General features: G+C 37.3%; 4 protein-coding genes across 5 annotated transcripts; 2 read left to right on the top strand and 2 right to left on the bottom strand.

Moving 5' to 3' along the window:
• The first annotated feature begins 2,706 nt into the window (after positions 1-2,706).
• LOC140787692 (auxin-responsive protein SAUR71-like) lies at positions 2,707-3,084 on the top strand. The gene has a single exon (XM_073136769.1). The coding sequence runs from the start codon at positions 2,707-2,709 to the stop codon at positions 3,082-3,084; it is 378 nt and encodes a 125-aa protein (XP_072992870.1).
• Positions 3,085-4,790: 1,706 nt separating this feature from the next.
• On the bottom strand, positions 4,791-11,572 carry LOC140786370 (DEK domain-containing chromatin-associated protein 1-like). Its single transcript, XM_073134752.1, has 11 exons — positions 11,004-11,572; positions 10,853-10,886; positions 10,013-10,092; positions 9,869-9,928; positions 9,259-9,366; positions 9,097-9,177; positions 8,925-9,002; positions 6,449-7,001; positions 5,741-5,838; positions 5,622-5,652; positions 4,791-5,410 (listed from the first exon to the last, which is right to left on the bottom strand). The coding sequence occupies exons 1-11, from the start codon at positions 11,418-11,420 to the stop codon at positions 5,196-5,198; spliced, it is 1,755 nt and encodes a 584-aa protein (XP_072990853.1). The 5' UTR covers positions 11,421-11,572; the 3' UTR covers positions 4,791-5,195.
• Positions 11,573-12,920: 1,348 nt separating this feature from the next.
• Positions 12,921-15,780, top strand: LOC140787581 (large ribosomal subunit protein eL8y). The gene is made up of 7 exons (XM_073136576.1): positions 12,921-13,045; positions 13,225-13,272; positions 13,364-13,565; positions 14,679-14,848; positions 15,021-15,149; positions 15,236-15,328; positions 15,408-15,780. The coding sequence occupies exons 1-7, from the start codon at positions 13,043-13,045 to the stop codon at positions 15,537-15,539; spliced, it is 777 nt and encodes a 258-aa protein (XP_072992677.1). The 5' UTR covers positions 12,921-13,042; the 3' UTR covers positions 15,540-15,780.
• A 236-nt stretch (positions 15,781-16,016) lies between these two features.
• LOC140787580 (ACT domain-containing protein ACR6-like) lies at positions 16,017-18,931 on the bottom strand. Of its 2 annotated transcripts, none has more exons than XM_073136574.1 (7): positions 18,676-18,894; positions 17,956-18,001; positions 17,727-17,841; positions 17,555-17,622; positions 16,875-17,471; positions 16,692-16,796; positions 16,017-16,614 (listed from the first exon to the last, which is right to left on the bottom strand). In XM_073136574.1, exons 1-7 carry the CDS (start codon positions 18,747-18,749, stop codon positions 16,273-16,275), a joined length of 1,347 nt encoding a protein of 448 aa, XP_072992675.1. In that variant the 5' UTR covers positions 18,750-18,894; the 3' UTR covers positions 16,017-16,272. The 2 variants fall into 2 exon arrangements, with proteins under 2 accessions (XP_072992675.1, XP_072992676.1); XM_073136575.1 differs by having other exon boundaries at positions 16,050-16,614; positions 18,828-18,931.
• Between the last annotated feature and the right edge of the window lie 1,724 nt (positions 18,932-20,655).

Raw genomic sequence — 20,655 nt, 5'->3', positions numbered from 1 at the left:
TTATCATTGTTTAGACGATAATTGAGAAGGATCTACCAACTCATTATTATTATTTTCCCCTAATCATTAATATAAATTATGACACTTTTAAAAGGAATAATTCATTAATTAATGAGAGTTGAGTTCTTGAAAGCTTCGTATGACAGCATGAGGTTGGGAGTTGGAATCAAGTATAACGTGCCATTAATCTCATGTGAAGTCAGCTTTGTAGTTTGACTATTTGTGAAGTTATTTATTATTACAATTATTTTTCCATAGTTGCAGTGATTTAATTCAGAGATTATTAAGTATTCGATTTGACCTTATCTTTGATGAGAAACTATGATATATGAATGTTACGTTATTTTCTTGCATGTTTAATAGTTTTAAATCACATGACGCGTTTTACAAAATATTTGCAAAACACATCTTATATTATATTAACATTAAGATTTAATATTTGCAGATGATATAATAAAATTGTGTTTATACCCTATATTTTCACTATTTGTAAATTAAACCATGTGATTTAGCAAATATATGCCAAAAAAACACTCTGATGTAGTTAAACTTAACTAAATCTCAAAGTTAACTTAATTATACTAAAAGAATTATGAAAATATCATCAACTAAGTAGGCATTTAGTTATTTTAGAAATAAGAGAATTTTAGTCATTTTAGAAATAAAATATCTCTACTTAATATATTATTTTCACGGTATCAATTCAAATCTAAGCACATATTTGACAAATTATAGGGCTCAATTTATAGATAGTAAAAATGTATGGTGTAAACCACAATTACGTTATAAAGCAGAATATTATATATAAATTTCTTTAAAAAAATACTAAAATAACTAAAATACTATTACCTTACTTCGCTTCTTTTTCTAGGGCACAAAGAAAGGCAACGAAAACTCTCGTCGAAAACTTATTTGGTTCAGTTCAATTAACAACGAATCCAGCAATAGAATTTTATAAAATACAAGGTGTGATTTATAAGTACTAAAATTCCAAAATATAAATTACAAATACATGAAAATAATTTAGTTTAGATAAATCTTGCATCATGGCATTGGACTACTCATCATCCGAATGAAGTTTTGAATATTTAATCAAAAAAATACAACAATTAAGACCTCCACCAAAAGTTGCCAAACCTCTCTTGGCCTCCACCCTCCACCGCTCCTACCCAAAGGAAGGATAGAGATAGAGATGAGGAGTTCACATCCATCACCCCTCACGTAAGCTTAATCAAACTTCTCTACAAAATTCACTTATTTATTTATTCCTTCGAAGAAATGGTGACATAACAATGTGGGGCCAGTTTTAATATCCATGGTGTTGAGTGTTGACATTTGTATAAGTTATTAGATAAAAGACCATTTTTCTAGTCATCTCATACAACCAACACTTAGGCATCCAGGATTATGTGTCAATATGTGATTGGAAACAACTAGATGAGTGGCATTAGAAAAGGAGGAGGAAAAAAGAAATTAAAACAAGGGATTTTTTTTTCTTCTTCTTCTTACCATATAGCTCTTCTAAAATCTCTTATTTGTATATCTCTCGAAAGTTAGTATATATATTTCTCAAAACAGTTTGATTTTGTAAGGATATTCTTAAAATTCTTTTTTTTTTTTGCATGAATATTCTTTATTTGCACATTATGTCTTTTCGCCTTCTAAATTATTAAGATTATAGTTTCTAATTGCCATAAAAAAAAAAATAGGACACCGCGGAGGTGTAAACATGCGGAAAAAAAAACCTTAAAATAACATGGTCCTTAGGGCTTATAAGGTTAGGTATTTAATGATTAAAAAAATGAAATAAAAGGGCAATATAGTTGAGTTTAAAAGGTTTAGTCATTAAATAGGATGTACTTATAATATAGCAATAATTACATAGATATTTCTTATATACTTATAATAGATCAGGATATTTTGACACTTATACTCTACTATTAGGTGACCCCACTTTGGATGCCAATATATTTAACCTAGAGCATGGATCCCATTGGACATCCATGTCTTACTTGAATTATGAAGATCTAAAGTTGGATCTACAATTCTTGCAAATTAGATTCTGTAAATTTTAATTAAAAAAAAAAAGTTATCCACCTATTGGATGGGGCATGAACTCAACATCAAGATTTAGAGGACATGCATGCATGGACACGCATGCGTAGAGTATAGTTGACTTCTTGCTTGCCCTAATCTATTCCCACAATAAAATATTATGGCTGGAAAAGGTGGCACCAATGTAATTTTAGACCCATAGTATTAAAAAAGAAATAATGAGCAAGAATTGCCCATTGGTTCCCTTGGGTTGACTACAACCTCAGATGATTCTCTACTTAAATAGCTTAGCCATGATCCTATATAACATCTCAAGTCTCATCCACTCCTCCCACAAAATTAACCTCTCAATCTCTCATAGAAGCAATTGTGAAGGTTATATATCTCAATCGATCCATCCATCTCCCTCTCTCTCTCTCTCTCTCTCTCTCATCAATTCGATTTGTCATAGCTAGCTAGCTAGGGAATGACTATTCCATCACCAACCAATCCAAGCCATGAGTAATCTACAAGTCCCAAGATCAGAGGCAATGTTCCATCAAGTCTACGACAGAGGTTGAGTGCTCAAAGTACTTTGATTAGTTTCCTTCACTACGTACTTTGTTGTTCTCTTTGAGGTTATTCATACATACACGTAGTGACGCAAAAGGGATGAAAAATATAATAACGAAGACTTTGGAGAGGTGCAAATCGATCAAAGCGTACTGCAAGAAGGAGCGGCGGCCCGAGCCGCAGGAGGGATGCTTCACGGTGTGCGTCGGGGGGGAGAAGGCGCGGTTCGTGGTGCGAATGGAGTGCGTGAACCACCCGCTCTTCCGCATGCTGCTGGAGGAGGCGGAGACGGAGTACGGGTACGTTTCCGGCGGGCCACTGGAGCTCCCGTGCGACGTCGACTTCTTCCTCCGGGTGCTGTGGGAGATGGAGGCGGAGGCGGTGGAGCAGTCGCCGAGGTACGGCTTCGGGAAAGGCCACGCCGGTTACCAATTGATGAGCCCCGCAAGGCCCATGGTGGTGGTAGGAAGATCGTAGTCTCGTTGTGGAGTTGAAGTATTACTTTTAGATGGGTTTTTTTTTTTTGAATTAACCTTTAGATTAGTTATTATTGTGTGCTATGTAAGTTCATTACTATGAAAGATTAGTATGGTGTGTGTTTTAGAGTTTAATTAGCCTCTGTTTGTGTACATGAGAGTTGCAGTCACTTTTCTCAACAACAAAAAAAAAAAAGTTGATAAGGTTGGAAGGATGAGTAGAGCTTTGCCTGTCATTATGTAAGGTCTGGAATTAAATATCTTTTACTTCAAATTATTGTATGTTCAAAGCGCAAGAAACAAGATGGAGAGAAGAAAAAATTTCTTTTTTTTTTTTTTGTTGCAAGTTGAACTACTTGCAAATATACTCCACTTCCAAGAATATTATAATGATTAGGTTAACAAATGGATCTTACCTGTCTTAGTTAGCCCACCCGACCGAATCCGAGATAAAAGAAATATCTGTATCCTAATGTCAATAAGGAGAGCGTATAAAATAATTTTGATATATGCATCGCTTGTTGTCCTCAGAGCTAAATCATGCCCTTCTGAGAGAGGATAACTATTAGATATATCCCCCACCAGAGCTAAGACGTAATGTAACCAAACGTTGAGATTGAATATTATTACTCCAAGAAAGAAGTCTAGTGGCTACCAGGCCAGTAAGATACTTGCTCATGGACAACCCAAACACGCCTGTACATAAATATTTCAATGCTTGCTTTATAAAACTTATCCGAATAACCTTCCAACGTATGCGTCCAATTACCAACACACTGAAGGTTATGAGCAACTTAGGCAACCACCCCCAGCCATTGAGAAAGGACTATCAAAGATAGAATGAAAGTTGCATAGGAAGAGAAGAAAGGATGACAACTTAAAATGCAGGCTATTAGAAGAAGAAAGAACTCGAGTAATATCCAAAGAATCTAAGTTGATTTATCTATTGCGTTTGAGCATTAGATGTAAAGAGTGGCGATCTCTTCGCATCTATACTATCATATTGTTAAAACTAGTGACGCCAATTACACATGGTGGATTCATAGATATCAATGCTGATCCATGATCAAACTAAACAATACCTCAGCACAATATCAAAAACATGCTATAATACGACATTTGAGCACTTCTAAACCAAAAGATGAGCACACTAATAGAAGAAAAAAGTATGAACATTTCGCCAGCATTAAATTCTCTTAAGCACCTTACTATACATAACCTAGAAACGGTAATAATTGTCAAAAGAAAAACAGCAGGCATCTCAGAATAACAATTTTATACCCAAAATATCTAGCTAAAGCTTGAGACTCAAAAACATCGCAGCACACAAGCTGGAAATATTTGTAAATTACGGTGATATGAAGGCTTCCTCGCCAGAAGTTCCACCAAATCAGGCCCTATTGGCAGCTATTTGAAGAAATTTCTTAAGAGCTTGAGGGAATTCAGTACACACCGCTAAGAGCATCCTTGCAGAGAGAAAAGGCGAGACATCACATAGATAGAATCTCAGCTTTCTTCTGCACAAGGTTATCTCCACAAAGATAATCACAGCTTCTCTGAAGAGCTCCGCAGCCATGATTAAATCTGAAGAGCTCCGCAGCCATGATTAAATCTGCAAACGGATCATTAGAAGTTGAAAAGCTCAAACTATTGCAGTAAGCACTTTGAAACACTAAAAAGCAAAGTAAAGAACTCTCACCAGAAAGCTGGGAAAGAAACATCTGGAGTCCAGTCTATAATATGGAACAGTAAATAGCATAAAGAAACTGCATGAGAAAGCTTAAATTTGTTCCAAAACTAATAGGAGGAAAAGTAACAAGCTAATGACCTTCATACTACAATCAAAGGCCATCCTCCTGAAGAGAGAAGAGGAAAAAGATCTACAGTTGAAGAAACAGACTATTGTACAATGAGATAATAAGGGCAGCCATGAATATCTGGTACAGAAAGCAGTGTATAAATTGTTAGGGGCTCTGCAGCTGCTCAGCACAAATGATACCCCTCCGCCATATATTAAGTTAACCCTCCAGAAGATCTCTAACATGTTATAGAAACAGCCAAATTCATATGCATGCCACAATGGACCAGCACAATGGCAATCATTTCTACAAGCTACTTATCTTCATTCCCATCTGATTCTTCCTTTGTGTCTTCTCCCTCAGAGCCTTCTGCACCATCTTCACCTTCATCACCCTCATCATCTTCATCTCCACCACCATCTTCATCTTCACCGCCATCTTCATCACAAGACATGCTATTTATCACGTCCTCTACTATGCGTTTTACTTCTGCCTTTCTATCCATCATATCCATGTCAAAATGAGCCCCTGCGGAGAGGTATAATTGCAGCGTCAAAATTCATACATTAGATGTATCACAGTAGCTTTTTCCCTAGTATATTCCCACCTCTATTCTTATAGAATATGAGAACATAGAACTCCTATAAGCTACATTTCCTATGAATGTTATCTTTCATTGTGAATGAGCTACTTCCAAGATGTCATTACACATTAGTACATCAAATGAGCAGTACAATACCTAGTTGCCGGAGAATATCAGCCAGAGTTGCCTGCATAGGATTCAAATTAATCTGCCATTAGTATCAAGATGAAAAAAAAAAAGCAACAAATACTGAAATGATGGGTACTGGCACTCACTGTATCGAAGTCTACTTCTTTCAGTAGGTCGCTAACCACTGCATGCAATTCTTCTGTGCTGGGTCCAGAGCTGGCATTTCGACTTCCCTTGCCTTTTCCTAGTATAATGGTGGAACATAAAAACAAAATAAAAGCACTACAGCAGATCCAAAAGTCAAGACAGCAATAGGATCACATCCAGATTTCTAGATGCCATAAAGTAAAACAAAAACAAAAAGTCTATTGAAATTTTTGATCTGGGTTCACAAAAAAAGACATTATTCAATGAATGAAAATTTTAACTTTCAAAAACTTGTGACACCAAGTAAATTTTCCCTACAATCACAAACCATCATTATATGTCGAAACCAGCACCTCCTTGATTAGAACAAAACGACACTGTAAGCAAATTAAATTCAACACTTGCAAAAGTACTAGTTTTAGCAGAGCTTTCTGCAGTGGATATTTAAAAAATTAAAGCATCAAACTAAACAGATGTTAAGATTGCTATTGCAAAGTAGCCCAGCTAATATAACATCTTGGCAGAAGCAGGTCAACAGTACCACCAAATAACTATCCATTCGCAAAAGCCTTGTAACTAATTTTGCAACTAAACGTATTACAGCGCACAAACAAAAGACTGGATTGTCAAGAATCATTATCATAACATTTTTTAGAGAACAAGCAGCAGCCGAGGACCTGATTTATTACTAAATATTGTTATTATACCTTGTTTTTTGGTGGATGATTTTGGCTCCAATTTACCAGCCTGCTTCTTGCTTGCCCTTTCATTCTGAGTTGCTGCTTTACTACTCTGGCTCTTTCCTCTTTTTCTTGGAGAAGATTCTGAGGAACCTTTATTGATTTTACTTGAATCTTTCTTGACATGTTTGTCTTTTACCTTTGATGAGGCCTTCGAGTCCCTCCTGCTTTTATCCTTGGAAGAATCTTGTTCATCAGACTCATCTTCTGAAGCAATCTTCTTTGAAAGTCCTTTCAAAGGACTTCTTTCAGATTTCACAGGAGCATCTTTTTTGACAGAGGAATTCTTTTCTTTTGTCCTAGAGCCAACACCCTTCTGTTTCAGCTTCTCAGCAGACACCTTTTTGTTTGTCACAGGTTCTACTTCGTCTTCCTCATCTTCACTCTTAGAATGGTCACTTTTCACTGAATCTTCATCATCTTCCTCATCAGCTGATGCATCTTTTGAGTCGGCAGAGATTTCATGATCTTCATTTTCTTCCTGAGCTTCAACTGATTCTTTACTGTTCTTTCTCTGTCTCTGAACATCAACAAGAGCTCCACAGATTAGTTAGGAGTATTATATTCCACAAAGACTATTATCACATTGTCAAGGATAATAAGGTAATATTGTAACTCGTAACAACAATAAAGTCCCAGTTACTTGGGACAGCTATATAACTCCTCTTCCTCTATTCACCTGTCTTCCATAATACACAACAAAGTTATAGAGAACAAGGACTTTTGCAACACTGTGATAATGCCATGTAAATGCACATTTATATAACATTAGTTGATACTTTTTGACTAGGAACCAAAACATATATTGTAAAACAAGAAATATTATTTATGTGAAAAGTTCTCACAAGCATCTAAAAGATGAAGCTTGCTTGAGCCAGGTGATTATACTAAGAACCAAAACACCAAGATACTATTGATTCTTGCCTATTCCATTTGTAGCTTGTTGTCTTCCTTAAACACCAAGAGAACTGGCTGACACAATATGTGGCCATGTGAGTATAATTTGAAACCAATTACTATAAAGCTTTAACTAAACATATTCAACTTGGAGACAATAATGTGAATGATCCCTAGTTTAAACTTCTACTTAACTTAAAACAACAAGAAAGCAGGACTATGATTGGTCATGTACTAATATTATATCTGTCCTTTGCTTGAGAAACATAGCTGTGTAGTGTGGTTCACTGGTTTGGATGATTCTCCTAGAACTATTACAATGAAATAATAAGAGAAGATGTATTTACTATGTATTATTTATGTAAGTCGATCATGGTCAGTGCAGCACAACACCAATTGCTTACCAGAAGTTAAGACACTTAGAATGAGGCAAAAGATACACACAGACACAGACGCACACATACATATACAATATATATACTGTAAAAACACACCCTCTCTATGACTTCCCATCTTCCAAAAAACAGAAAATTTAGAATTAGGTGACTGGTTTTGTGAACATTTTCTGGCCATCTATAACCTCGTCAAAGTACCTCTTATGTTTCTTCAACTAAATTACATGGCCATCCAAAGAAATTAGACTTCAACACTCACACCAACTTTTTTTTATTTCCTAATGGCCTATTAGTTACATTGAATAAAAGGAAAGAATGTTAAGCTGCCTATGAGACTTTCAGCCAAAAAACAGTGCACCCCACTTAAGAATGAACTGATTAGTCTTGTTTCCCTTTGTACAGCACACTAAAATGATGTAGACTACAGAATCAGTAAAGAAGCTTTAGGTGATATGGACAACGATATATGGGCATCTTTCTATGGCTGCTGTTTTGCCGTTATTGCCATGCGCAACCACCATTGCAGAGGCTGAAAAGCATGGAAATTGTAGCCTAATAAGTAGTATCATGTGTTCATCTGAACAGCCTATAGGTGAGAGCTTATTCAAACAGAAAGGCAAGTTACTTTCTAGTCTATTAGACATCCAAAAGATGAAGGCAAAACATGTTGCCGTTCACGTGTCATACTAAAGAAAATGTACAAGTGGATAGGCTGGCCAAAATAGAAACTCAGTCATGAGTAGGTTTTCAACTTAGACCCTACTGTTAGTAGAAAAAGAAAATCTTAGTCTTTATGGCTTACAGGCTTACAATAAAAACTGGAAGATAATTACATTTTCGGCAAAAAATACAGCAATACCAGAAAGTTTACTATGCTACCCATACATAGAGGCCAAAAGAAACAGATAGAAAAACTAATAATGTACTTCAATATGATCATTAATAAAAAAGAAGACAGTAGAAACTTTTTCCACATTTCTATCATGCCTGTTATATAATGTATGAACAAAGAAAATGTTAATTACATGTGAAACAACATATATTAGCACCTATAAGTTAGTGTGACTCCAAAACTTGGACAAATGGTGATGGTTTTACATGACGTAACAAAGCTATAGCACAGAAAAATGTGATCAGAAAAGATCATAAACCTTAGCCTCTCTTTCTACAGATGCATCTGCAGATGTTGTTCGACTGGTTCCTTTAGTTCTCCCCCGTTTCTTACCCTTCTGGAAGAATAACACAACAAAAAGACAATCCTATGTCAAAGAGGGATGTATGAAACAATTCAAGAAAACCAGTTTGACATCAACAGATGCATACTTCTTCTTTCTCAGCAAGTACAAGATCCCTGGTAACATAAGGAGATTCCAAAAATTCCAATAGTTTTGAGGAGACCTCTTCCTGAAAGGAAATGTGACATGAAAACAGTTTCTGTTTTAACACAAAACTAGAGTTAAATTTCATCTGCTTTAACTAACCAACCTTCTTGGCAGTGGCTTTCAAATGAATATCTAGTATATCACAAAAATCAAGTAGCTTTTCTTTGCTACACTTGTCAAGCTTCTCTTTAACTCGACCCTTTTGCTTTTCCTGGAAAACAAAATGATCAATTACAAACATGATCAACAAGAAATAAGCATTAGATAAATAAAGAAATAGTTACCCTGAATAAATCAGAACAAGCATAGTTCAATAAATTATGTCTTTCTTGACATAGTTTGATCAGTTCCAAGATATGCATAGAAGTACCAAATTGTGTAGATCAAACCTATTCCACAGAACCATCTTGTATCTATTGTCTTGCACAGTACCATAAAAATTGTGAAATGAATACTGAAACTGCTATGTTAAGCACTTAAGCCTTCACTGTTATAAGACCCACAAAAAAAAAGTATTTCTAGTGGACAAGAACTCTATCTGAATAATAAACAACAAAAGGTCAGGCACTCGTTACTTTGCATTCTAAAGAATACCAAACTTATATGTTGATTGGATAGAACATTCCTAGAATGCATAAAACCAATGCCTATGGAACCAAGGCCTGGCATAGGTTGACAAAAGAAATACCACTGAAATAAATTTTTTAAGTTACCTCATTCTCAGTCCAAACAAAACCAGAGAACTGGGAAATATTTCTCTTCAAATAATGAGCCTACAAAGAAAACTTTGACCATTAACTAGAGCAACATATAGTGCAAGTGCAGTAACTAAGGAGAAAACTCAGAAAGATATTTACATTTGATTTTCTTCCATAAAGAATTGTATGAAGAGCTTGGAGATTTTCATCACCCTTCCTTTTTGACAGCTTGAAGGTAACTGACATGATCAGGAAAAATAGAATTATACAAATATTCATTATCAAAGACGACCTACTGGTGTATCTCATTTGAAAGAAATGACATTCTGAGTTTTCTCTTTCTTTTTAAATTGATTGTGCCCCAAAATTAGGGGAAACAGTAGACCAGACTTAATTTGGAAAAAAAATGATTTTAGAAGCCACCTAGGCATACAGTCACTTCCGCTTTTTGTCAGCGAGGAGTAGATAGCAGCGTTCAGTGGCTTACTTGAACATTGAAATTTTGAAACTCTAATATTCTCAGAAAATGCAGATTCCGAAAAAAATTGCAGATATTCACAATACTTTAATCCAATTTCATTGAAACCCCTTTGCTGTTCATCTTTCATGGTTTAGTCTACTCCACCTTTTGTCATGCTTACTCATTTATTTCTCTATCCCTAGGCCGCCACCCCCACCACAACAGGGTCCCCAAAATGGCAAAACCTATCTCACCCTGAGTCACTTCCTTAATCTTCCCATCCCATTAATTTGTCACTCCAGATAGAATTACAGCCAGTGTTACAATTGCTTTTCCCCCTTTCAGTGGTGGAAATAGGACCAATTGCTCTTCTGATCTTACATAATCCTTGATCCTTTACTGTCAAATGGTCAGGATAATCAAACTTATCAACTATTCAGTTTAAAACATTACAAAAATAAGTTGCGGTACTATGGTTAGAGGAAAAGGATTACAAGAAAAGGAAATGACTAAGAAGGAATAATCAAGAGCAAGAGTACCATTTGGGATGTCTTTAAGCATTATTCCAGAACCCTAGAAAAACAAAAGAAAACTGAAATCAAGATAACTCGATTTAGGAGGAAATTTTTTTTAAAAAAATCATAATTTACAGAAATAATTTACACAAAAGCCTCAAACAAGCTCCATTACCTTCTCGATGGAAATAGCCTTCTTGGCAGAAGTGCTCCTCGGAGTCAACTCCGAGTACCTCTCCACCGTCTTCCTCTCCCTCGACGGCCTCGACACCGGAGTCGCCGCCTCCTTCGACACAGACCTCCTCTTCCTCTCCTTCTTCCCCGTCCCCTCCCCCTCCTCCTCTTTCTTCTCCTCTCCAGTATCCTTCTTTCTTCTTCCCCTCTTCTTCCCCCTTTCCTTCTTCTCCTCTTCCTCCTCCTTCTCCTTCTCCTTCTCCTCCTTCTCTTCCTCCTCCTCCTCCTCCTTTTCGCCCTCAACCTCGTCCTTCATCTCCTCTTCTCCTCGATCCGAACCCACCTTCTTCTCCTCCTCGCCTATGGGAGGTGACCCATCGCCGGAGCTATCCTTCTCGTCTAAGGTTTCCGAGGCCATGGAGATCGCCAACGAGATCGATCCGGTAAAACCCTAGTGAGTTCTTGCGAGCAGTGGAAATGAGATGGGAGCGAGTGGCAAGAGGGTTTTAGGCAATTAAGGAGCATTCGATGAGCGCGGATTCCGTTCGGAACTCCACACGCGAAAAGTGCACCAATGCATTGACACGCAGACGCTGGAGCAAAGATGCCGCGTTCCCCCCCATTCGCTGATTGGCTCTTTTCTGCGGGACCCGAACTCCTGGGGCCCATTGGTCACCGTTTGAGTACTCTTTCGGTGTGCGAGTAGCACTGGTCGTGGAGAAAGCGGGCTGTAAAGGTTGGTTTCAAATTTCGTGCCAAAAAATGAGAGCGGGCGGTCCGGATTTCTCAGGCGCGCCCTCAAACTTTGGTCGTTTGGACATCTGCCTACGTGTACCGAGGTGGTCCCCAGTGGTTCAAGTTGCAGACTATGCACTTCCTCTTCCGGTTCCATGGAACAGATGGTTGTTGATCTCTCTCATAGATATGTCACAAAACTTATCCTATGATATACTCATTAATTATTTAATTATTTTTTTATAAATAAAATAATAATAATAATAAGAGTTAAGTACATTTTGCTTGTACTTTGGACGAAAATTATTATAACACTTCTTGAACTTTTGACTAAATTATTAGCCTTGGATTTTCTATCGAAAAATAACGGTTTGGTTTGAAGGGGTGCAAAATTTCAATTTGAAAGAAGAAGGCATCTTTATTATGAGATGACGTATCTTTTCATGCAAAACTATGCACCCGTATAAATTTATTTGGCCACAAAAATGGGTACTCTTTGTGCCCCCAAAAGTCATGAGCAACTTAGGTAATTTATATACCTATCAATATTTTTTTAATAGTGAATATGATATTAAACATATTTCTCTTTATTTATTATCATGATAGTCACTTTAAAACTAAATTTTATTTATTTCTTTTTATAATTTTAAATAAATATTATATGATATTAAAAATACTCTTTTAGGTCTTTTAATTTCATCGCCGATAATGTATTGACCCCCTATTTAAATTTGAGCTCAAAATTTATATAAATTTTATGTCTAAATACATTATTTTTTCAACACTAAAGTACAAGGGTAAAAATATATTAACCCAAAATAGAATTTGGTTAAAAAAAATTTACTTCATGTAGTTTGAAAGCTACATAATTAGGTTTTACCTACCAATAGTGGATTTCAATTTCCTCATTGATATTAAGTTTAATTATTGATGAATTTTTCGTACAATGCTCTCTCTCTCTCTATAGATATATATATATATTTGGACTGCATTTTTTTTTGAAGAGTTAGCATATGGGCTCATAGTCCATTAAATTTGGCTGGCCTGGCCCGGCCCGGCCCATAGAATGGACCCAACTTTCTAGGGTTTTTAGATGCCACATCTTCGATCTCCCACTGGCCTATCGGACGGCCATAAATGCTTTTGTAAGCTTAAGATCATCCCATCCGACGGTTTTGATCACACTAGCCATTACGCCGTTGAAGTCTTCTATAAAAATAAAACTCTCCGACTCTTTCCCTCCCCTAAGGTTTCCGCCTCTCCGTCCTCTCGAAACCCTGACCTTATTCGAAGGGAAGCACCGAAATGGTAACGATCACCTCGTTGTTACTTTATGGCTTCTTATCCGTCGATTCCGATAACTCGTCCTCTGCATTCAAGATTGGGTTTTTCTATCGCATTTTATCTGAAACTTTGTTTCGATCTCTTTATAGATTTGTATTTGGTTTCTTTCTTCAAAAGTTTTTTTTTTTTAATTTATCTCGCAGGCTCCCAAGAGAGGTGGTAAGGCGCCGGTGCCGGCGAAGAAGAAGACGGTATTTCTTTTCTTTCTATTTTAGCATTTTGTTTTCATATTATTATTGCTGTTAAGGGTTTCAATACGCTTACTTTATTACTGATCTTTAGGAGAAGGTTGTGAATCCGCTGTTCGAAAAGCGGCCGAAGCAGTTTGGGATCGGAGGGGCGTTGCCGCCGAAGAAGGATCTCCACCGCTTCGTGAAGTGGCCGAAGGTGGTGAGAATCCAGAGGCAGAGGAGGATCCTGAAGCAGAGGTTGAAGGTGCCGCCTGCGTTGAACCAGTTCACTAGGACCTTGGATAAGAACCTCGGTAACCACTAATCTATTTTAATCTGCTTGTTTGCGTCATTATCTAATTATCAATTTAGTTCTTCAGCTTTATACAGTTTTTCTGTTTTTCTATACTTAAGTTATCAAACTTAGGGCTATGTGGAACAATCTGTTCTTATGTGTGTCTAACACTGTGTTCGCAATGCATCTAGTTGTCATTCACTCAATTACTATTGACTGTTAGGTAGAATGAAAAAGCTTCAGTTTCTGTGTAAATTGATCCTTCTAGGTGTTGCACAAAGTCCTTTTGAATGAGGGTGCTGTTGGCGTTTGATATGGATATTTTTTTGGTAGGGATGAATACCACTCAAATATAGATTGGATAGTGGTAAATTCATACCCTTTTTTACTTTTAGTAGATGTGTGCATGTTAAAAAATGTTGGATCCATCTAATGATTTAAGCAGCGTGCCAGATTACGTCTGTCTGGAAACTTAATTGTGGAGCTGGTTTAATGAAGTGGTACTGGTATTCTAGACTATGCTTATTCATTTATATCGATCGATGTGAAAAATACTTTCTACATAGATTGTCCCAGCCCTCCCTTCCCCAGTTCTTGACCTAGGTGTGATAGTACTAGTGACTAACATGTATAATATAGAGTCAAATTGGTGCTTTCAATTATGTAAGATGAATGCCTCATAAGAGTTAAGACAAGCATGTTAATCTGTCAGATGCTTTTAAATGGACAAGTTGGTAAGCCATTTTCATTCAAGAGAACGCTGGAGTAGGATTATTTTTTGTTTCATTCACGTATCAGATTTTCTTTAACTATTCTTTATGCCTAATTTTAGGTACTTGTTTCAAAATACACTTGCATTCTTTTTTTGGGAGCTAGAAGCAAATTCTTTTTGACTTTTTTGTCAACTGTGTGCTGTTGTCCAGAGACTATTCCTTTTTAATTTCTCATAGGTTTGTTAAGATTTCCTGGAATCTAGAACTCCAGCTTTAATCGATCAGAATGTGAATACAAAATTTGGTACATCTCCATTTCATATAGTTGAAAGCTGTTCTTTTGGGGCTGTTGAGGTGCTGAAACTTTTTGTTCTTATAAAGGCTTCCTGTCCATTATGTGATGTGCATACTTTATGCAGCAACCAACCTGTTCAAGATGCTTCTCAAGTACAGACCTGAAGACAAAGCTGCGAAGAAGGAACGGCTTTTGAAGAGAGCTGAGGCAGCAGCTGAAGGAAAAACTGTTGAAGCCAAGAAACCCATTGTTGTGAAGTATGGCCTAAACCATGTCACTTACCTCATTGAACAGGTACATTAGTTTGTTTGGTATCTCTCATCTAACATTTTTGTTGTCAATCTTGAGGTTTACTACCATAACACTGCCCTAGTTGTTATTTATGGTGCATTTACTTATAGATTAACCAAGTGGTTAACATTGGAGGCTCCAAACATTTGCATGATATATTTTTTCTTTTCTGCAGAACAAGGCACAGTTGGTGGTCATAGCTCATGATGTTGACCCAATTGAGCTGGTTGTTTGGCTTCCAGCATTATGTAGGAAAATGGAGATCCCCTATTGTATCGTGAAAGGAAAAGCCCGTCTTGGAGCGGTATAAAATTCACGTTGCTTCTGTTCCGTCTTTCCCTTTTTAAATTTTGCAAAAATTGGTGCGACTGTGTGTTGATTTTCTTGTAGATTGTCCACAAGAAGACTGCATCAGTTTTGTGTCTGACGACTGTGAAGAATGAGGATAAACTTGAATTTAGCAAGATTTTGGAAGCTATCAAGGTGGGTAGACAAATTATGCTGCTCTTAGTCTTTAGCTCTTTCTGTTAAAGTTCTGTACCAACTCTGATCTAATGTTCAGGGAAACTTCAACGATAAGTTTGACGAAATCAGAAAGAAATGGGGTGGTGGGATTATGGGCTCCAAATCTCAGGCGAAGACCAAGGCCAAGGAAAGGATGCTTGCCAAGGAAGCTGCCCAGAGAATGACCTAGATTTGCCATGCTAAATTTTGGTTTAGTTGGTTGCCTGTTTCATTTGATTTATTGGAGTTAGATGGTTGCACATTGAGCCATATATTAGTCTCCAAATTAAACATTTCTCTTTGATCTTCTCTTTTTTGGATGTCATCATCGGATGCAGCTGGACTTTTTTTTTTTTTTTTTTGGTTTCAACTTTCAAATCGTCTTGAAGTGATCATATGAATGGATGCAGCATCATCAAGTGTCTAACTAATTGTAGTTGCTATAACTGTGTGCTACTAATTTTGTTTTTGCTATAAGTTTGTCAACGCTGTGTTTTGGCATCAACATTTACAACACGGTTAAATGTTTAAAAAAGAAAGAAAAGAATTGAAGTGTCAAAATGAATCATCTTAGATTGATAATTTGGATAAAAATACCCGTTCCTTGTCTTGACAAAATGATGACAGAAAAAAGAATTGTTGTCCAACCTGATCATACGAGTGATACTTACTGATAATCTACCTAAATTTTCATATTAACTTATGCTCAAGTATGTACATTCTCTGTACAATACAATAGAGTTTATGTACAGCATATTTAAAGATGAGTTACCGAAGTATGCACATTCTCTGCACAATTTATGTCAGAATTGCATCAATTCAGTCAATATTAATAATCGTGTTACTGGATTTCAAGACATTTACATGAATGAAATCTATGCCAATCCGTGTCAAAGTTGTGTCCAGGATCTACGTATTTGAATTCAGGAGAATGATCTAACCAACTGAAAACTCTGAAGTGAGCATCCCTTGAAGAAATTACTGAAGAGAAACCGTGCTGTATTCGTCTCATTCAGAGGCTTATGAGATTGATAATTCTTCTTCACCCTTAGGCTCATCTCGCCGATCTGCTTGCGGATCGAATCAATCGTCTTGGCATCTACGGTGTTCCCGGATATCTCAGATACATAGAAAGTGTCCACAGCTCTTCCACCTTTTGTCGATATCTCTGCCCTTCTGATGCACAAACCATGCTCTCGAAATATTTGGGTGATCTCCGAAAGAAGTCCAACCCTGTCCTCTGTCTGGAGTTCTAATTCAAGTCCCTGGGAACCAAAACAGTGTACTAAGCTTGACAAGCTTCACCAAAGATGATTTCAGTAGCTATAGAATAAGTTGCTACCTCTGATGCTCGCCTTTCGATAGCTGCCTCAAGGCACTGAATAACTCGACTACGCTCGGCTTCAGAGCTCATCGGGTGTCCATCAACATGTCGAATGTAATATTCCTACAATCAAGAAGTATACAGTCTCAGAAAGTTGAATTAATATCAAACTTTATCGCGCATTGTTATGTTGATACATACCTGGTAGGCCTCATTGTTCCCAGTGTTCACTGTTCCATGGAACACAACATACTGCATGTCTGTGAGAGTGCAGAGAGTATCAAACAGTAGCTTTGGCCTGTCCTTTGATTTCAGAATTACAACTGTGTAGCCCCTGTCGCTGTAATCCATGATGGCAACCTGAGGCCTGCTCTTATTTTCCTCGCAATGTGCCTTCCCGATTTGCTCGTAGTCTCTATCATCAAGCATCATCTGATGTAGCCTCCTCTCAGTGTGAGTTTGCCCCAAGGAGACAGCCATCTTTGCTCCCTTTGAACTGCTATCCCCTTGCATTACATTGCAAAGGAATTCCTTGATCATGGAAAGTTTCTTTGCATCTTCAAACGCGTGCCCCGTGGTCTCATCGGTTACATGGACGACAGCGGCAGCCCGTGTGTTGTGTGTCCAGACCTCGGCTTTCACTACATTGCAGTTGAGGTCTCTGAGTACCGCGCATACTTCAGAGAGAAGGCCAGGCCGGTCGGTGCCGGTTAGCTCAATGGAGGTGTATTCTTGGGAGGGCATTACACTAACTGAGCTCCTGACTGAAGGAATGATACAATCATCTGTTTCTATGGACTGGCAAAAAAAAAATTTGAGACCAACGCATTAGCTATATAAATTTCAGAATAGTAACTCATTGTTCAGATCAAGTTTCTTACTTCTTGAATGTAGCTGATGATCTCTTTGTTCCAGAGTTTGTTTCCGTCACAATCCGTCACATTGAACACTGAACAATGATCAGATAAAGATCCATAAATTAATTATGTATAGAAATATTAGAATTCAATATTTCGTCTTCCTCCTCTGAATTAAGAGGGGGAAAAAACTTACCATTCATGAACCAACTTCCATCTGAAGATATATAGGCCTTAGTGATGATAAGGTTGAGATCGGCGAAGAATTGAACAACTTCAAGTAGAATGCCGTGCTTTTTAACACTACCCACCTGATTGGATATATAAACATTAGTAGCAGCTAGACAAAAAAAATATGTTATGCTTGCAAAAAAGAATCTATATGGCTGTTGTCACTGTAATTCTGAATGGAAATCAGATCTTACTCTAATAACAGTCGCGTTGTCGCATGTGTCATTTTCAATAAAGACCCTGCAACAGTGAGAGGAATAGAAAGCAAGGATCATATAAGGAGCTACTTAGGAGAAAAATAAAAATAAAGGCAAAAGTAAAGGCTTCCTAATTGAAAGAGAAGAAAACCCAATACATCAAACTCCAAAGTTCTCTATGTACACCGAATAAACTAATTAAGATTCAAAATCAAATCAAAATCGGAGATGAATCTTTTAAAAAAAAATCCTTCCATTATATAGCTCAACAGACTCTCAGAAAGGTAGTATATAAAACAGAAGACACAGAAGTAGAATAAAGGATAAGGTATAAACCTTGGACAATAGCTTATATGAACTAATCCTCTTATCAAGGAAAGAATTTTTTATAAAAAAAAAGGCACTTCATCTCATTAATGCAATGAAAAGAAGTTTACTGCAGCTGTTACAACTAAACTTAAGCCCTGCAATAAAAGCACATTAAAGGCAAACTTAATAAGCCTAACAAAAATTTCATAGTAAATCATAATAGACCCAAAATTACCAAGGAAATCAAAGTTAAAAATCTTTACACCTGAACTCAAAAAACAACCAAGACCATGAACTAAATGCGAACAAAGAAACAAACCCAAGAATGATCTAAGTTCAAAACCATAGACCCAAATGAAATCAAATCAGATTTTTTTTTTTTTTTTTAAATATGAGAAAACATCATGCCTTGGTGTGTTCATCCTCCTAACAAGCTTTGCATACTCATCATCATCAACATCCGCTCCTTGGAAACTCCCCATCAATCGCCTCTCAGAGACAACCTCCAATCAAATAGCGAAATAAAGAACAAGCATAGAGAGGAGAAGCACCAATCTCACCTATAAGTACTCAGCAAGAGAACAGAGCAGAAGAATTAGGAAGAGAGAGAGAGAGAGAGGGGTAGGATTAGAAAAGGAAAGGCCGCGCGTTTTTAATAGGAAGAAGAATAAAATACTGGAATAGTAGGATATATTTTTACTTTTTTTCCTTAGCCGTTTAAAACTTTTAAGTACCCTCTTCAACTAGATTTCCCGGGCAAGGGGCTGCCCGGACTCCGACATGGAATCTTTCTGTGACGGGGCAGGGTCTTATTGGCCGGGTGGCCTGACGGGCAATAAAGATGTATCTTTTTCTTACGGAGAAGGGCAGGTGATCTGTCCCCCGGGATCTTTCTTGGCAAGCGTTCCACATGCGGAATGTTTCGGACCGGACGAGATTTTTTTTTTCCTTTTGGGGGGGAGAGCCGGTTCGATTGGACCGGTCGGATTCGGTGATTTGCTCGTTGACTTCCTCGTTGAAGGTCGCAGCATCCTATGAAATAATATTTCTTACCTTAAAATTTGAATCCTATCATATCTTAAATTTTAATTAAAATATCTTATAGAAACGAGTATCATGCGAAAGTATCCATAATCTTTTATAACCAACATGGACCAATGAGCCAAATCCGGTCTAATTCTTGGTATTGCTCCAGCTCCTAGTGAGGAGCAGCCGTTTGATTAGTCAGTGACGTGGGACACGTGGCTTCATCCCAGCCGGGTAGTATTTTATTTTCGATTTAATGCAACCGTTACCTGAGCGACCTGGAGCTTTGATAATCAAAAGAACAACGGCCACTGGATTCATCCACTAGAAATCTGCCAGGTCAGCCAAACGAAAGGACCTTGTCGGGCCACGTCATAAGGTCGAAATATCTTACAGGCCCAAGTAGGGCCCAAACTTGTTCCTATTCCTAATTGTATCTTTCGGAGCGTGGAAGGGTGTGGCGGCTAACGGTATTGGTGGGCCCAAAATCATGATGGTAAGTATAATTAGGGGTCAATTGTATGACTTAACCCTTGAAAATGTTGACATGTATGACATTGACTAAACTTCATGGGTGAATATTTCAATAAAAACTCTTTAAATTTTGGCTAACTTAATAGATAAATAAAAATGCTCCCATCTTCCTTTTGTATCATTCCCTTTTCTCTTTTGCTGCCATCCATGATAGCAAACTATAAACAGATCTTCTACAATTTCTTCAAAATCCAGTTTTAAGAGGAGAGTTGGAAGAGGGGTGAAAATGATACAAAATAATAGTTGGGAGGATGAAAAATATATATACAATTAACCCTGTAATTAGTTAGTAATTACACAAGAGTTCACGGCCCTTGAAATTCAAAGGGCCATCACAAGTGGGCCCATTTCCTCTAAGGCATAGGGTTCTAAAAAGGAGTTGTTTCTAAGTTAATCTCCTTTCGGTTTCATTAATATTGTTCTTTGGTGTACTTGATGCTGGTATCTTTATCACAACTGAATATTCCTTGCTTGTGGGTGTGGGAGAACAATTTTAGGGTGCCTCATTGGCCAAATAGGGAGCTGGATGATTTGGAGAATCAAGAATAGGAATGTGAAAAATATCCTTAGAGAGAGAGAGAGAGAGAGAGATATGAATCTTTGGGAGTACTTTGATGACTTAAATTTTTATTTATTATTATTATTTTTTTTGTATACAAATCATGGTAAAGAATAATATATTTTGGTTGGGGGGGATATGAGAGCACGCACTATAAGGTAGCCCTGATGAAAAGGCTCTCCATTCTCCAAAAGATTCAAAGACGCAAGTGGACCAATTTCTACAGGCCAAGTGTGTGCGTGTTAGCGGCTTACACGTGTCGGTACACA

The sequence above is a fragment of the Typha latifolia genome, chromosome 4 (genome assembly GCF_019914945.1).
Source record: "Typha latifolia isolate L0001 chromosome 4, TyphaL0001v2, whole genome shotgun sequence".
Lineage (NCBI taxonomy): Eukaryota > Viridiplantae > Streptophyta > Magnoliopsida > Poales > Typhaceae > Typha > Typha latifolia.
Note: the sequence above shows the minus strand (reverse complement) of the source record. Positions and strands in the feature narration are given on the sequence as shown.

What these genes read in the sequence shown, in the direction of transcription:
- LOC140787692 (XM_073136769.1), top strand. Translation starts at nt 2,707, where the DNA reads ATGAAAAATATAATAACGAAGACTTTGGAGAGGTGCAAATCGATCAAA.
- LOC140786370 (XM_073134752.1), bottom strand. Translation starts at nt 11,420, where the DNA reads ATGGCCTCGGAAACCTTAGACGAGAAGGATAGCTCCGGCGATGGGTCA. An exon ending in TTTATGGAAGAAAATCAAAT is followed by an intron (nt 9,929 to 10,012) that starts GTAAATATCTTT and finishes TTTTCTTTGTAG; the next exon opens with GCTCATTATTTGAAGAGAAA. An exon ending in ATCATCCACCAAAAAACAAG is followed by an intron (nt 5,839 to 6,448) that starts GTATAATAACAA and finishes CCATTATACTAG; the next exon opens with GAAAAGGCAAGGGAAGTCGA.
- LOC140787581 (XM_073136576.1), top strand. An exon ending in TGCCGGCGAAGAAGAAGACG is followed by an intron (nt 13,273 to 13,363) that starts GTATTTCTTTTC and finishes ACTGATCTTTAG; the next exon opens with GAGAAGGTTGTGAATCCGCT. An exon ending in AGATTTTGGAAGCTATCAAG is followed by an intron (nt 15,329 to 15,407) that starts GTGGGTAGACAA and finishes TCTAATGTTCAG; the next exon opens with GGAAACTTCAACGATAAGTT.
- LOC140787580 (XM_073136574.1), bottom strand. Translation starts at nt 18,749, where the DNA reads ATGGGGAGTTTCCAAGGAGCGGATGTTGATGATGATGAGTATGCAAAG. An exon ending in ACAACGCGACTGTTATTAGA is followed by an intron (nt 17,842 to 17,955) that starts GTAAGATCTGAT and finishes ATATCCAATCAG; the next exon opens with GTGGGTAGTGTTAAAAAGCA. An exon ending in TGGAAGTTGGTTCATGAATG is followed by an intron (nt 17,623 to 17,726) that starts GTAAGTTTTTTC and finishes ATCATTGTTCAG; the next exon opens with TGTTCAATGTGACGGATTGT.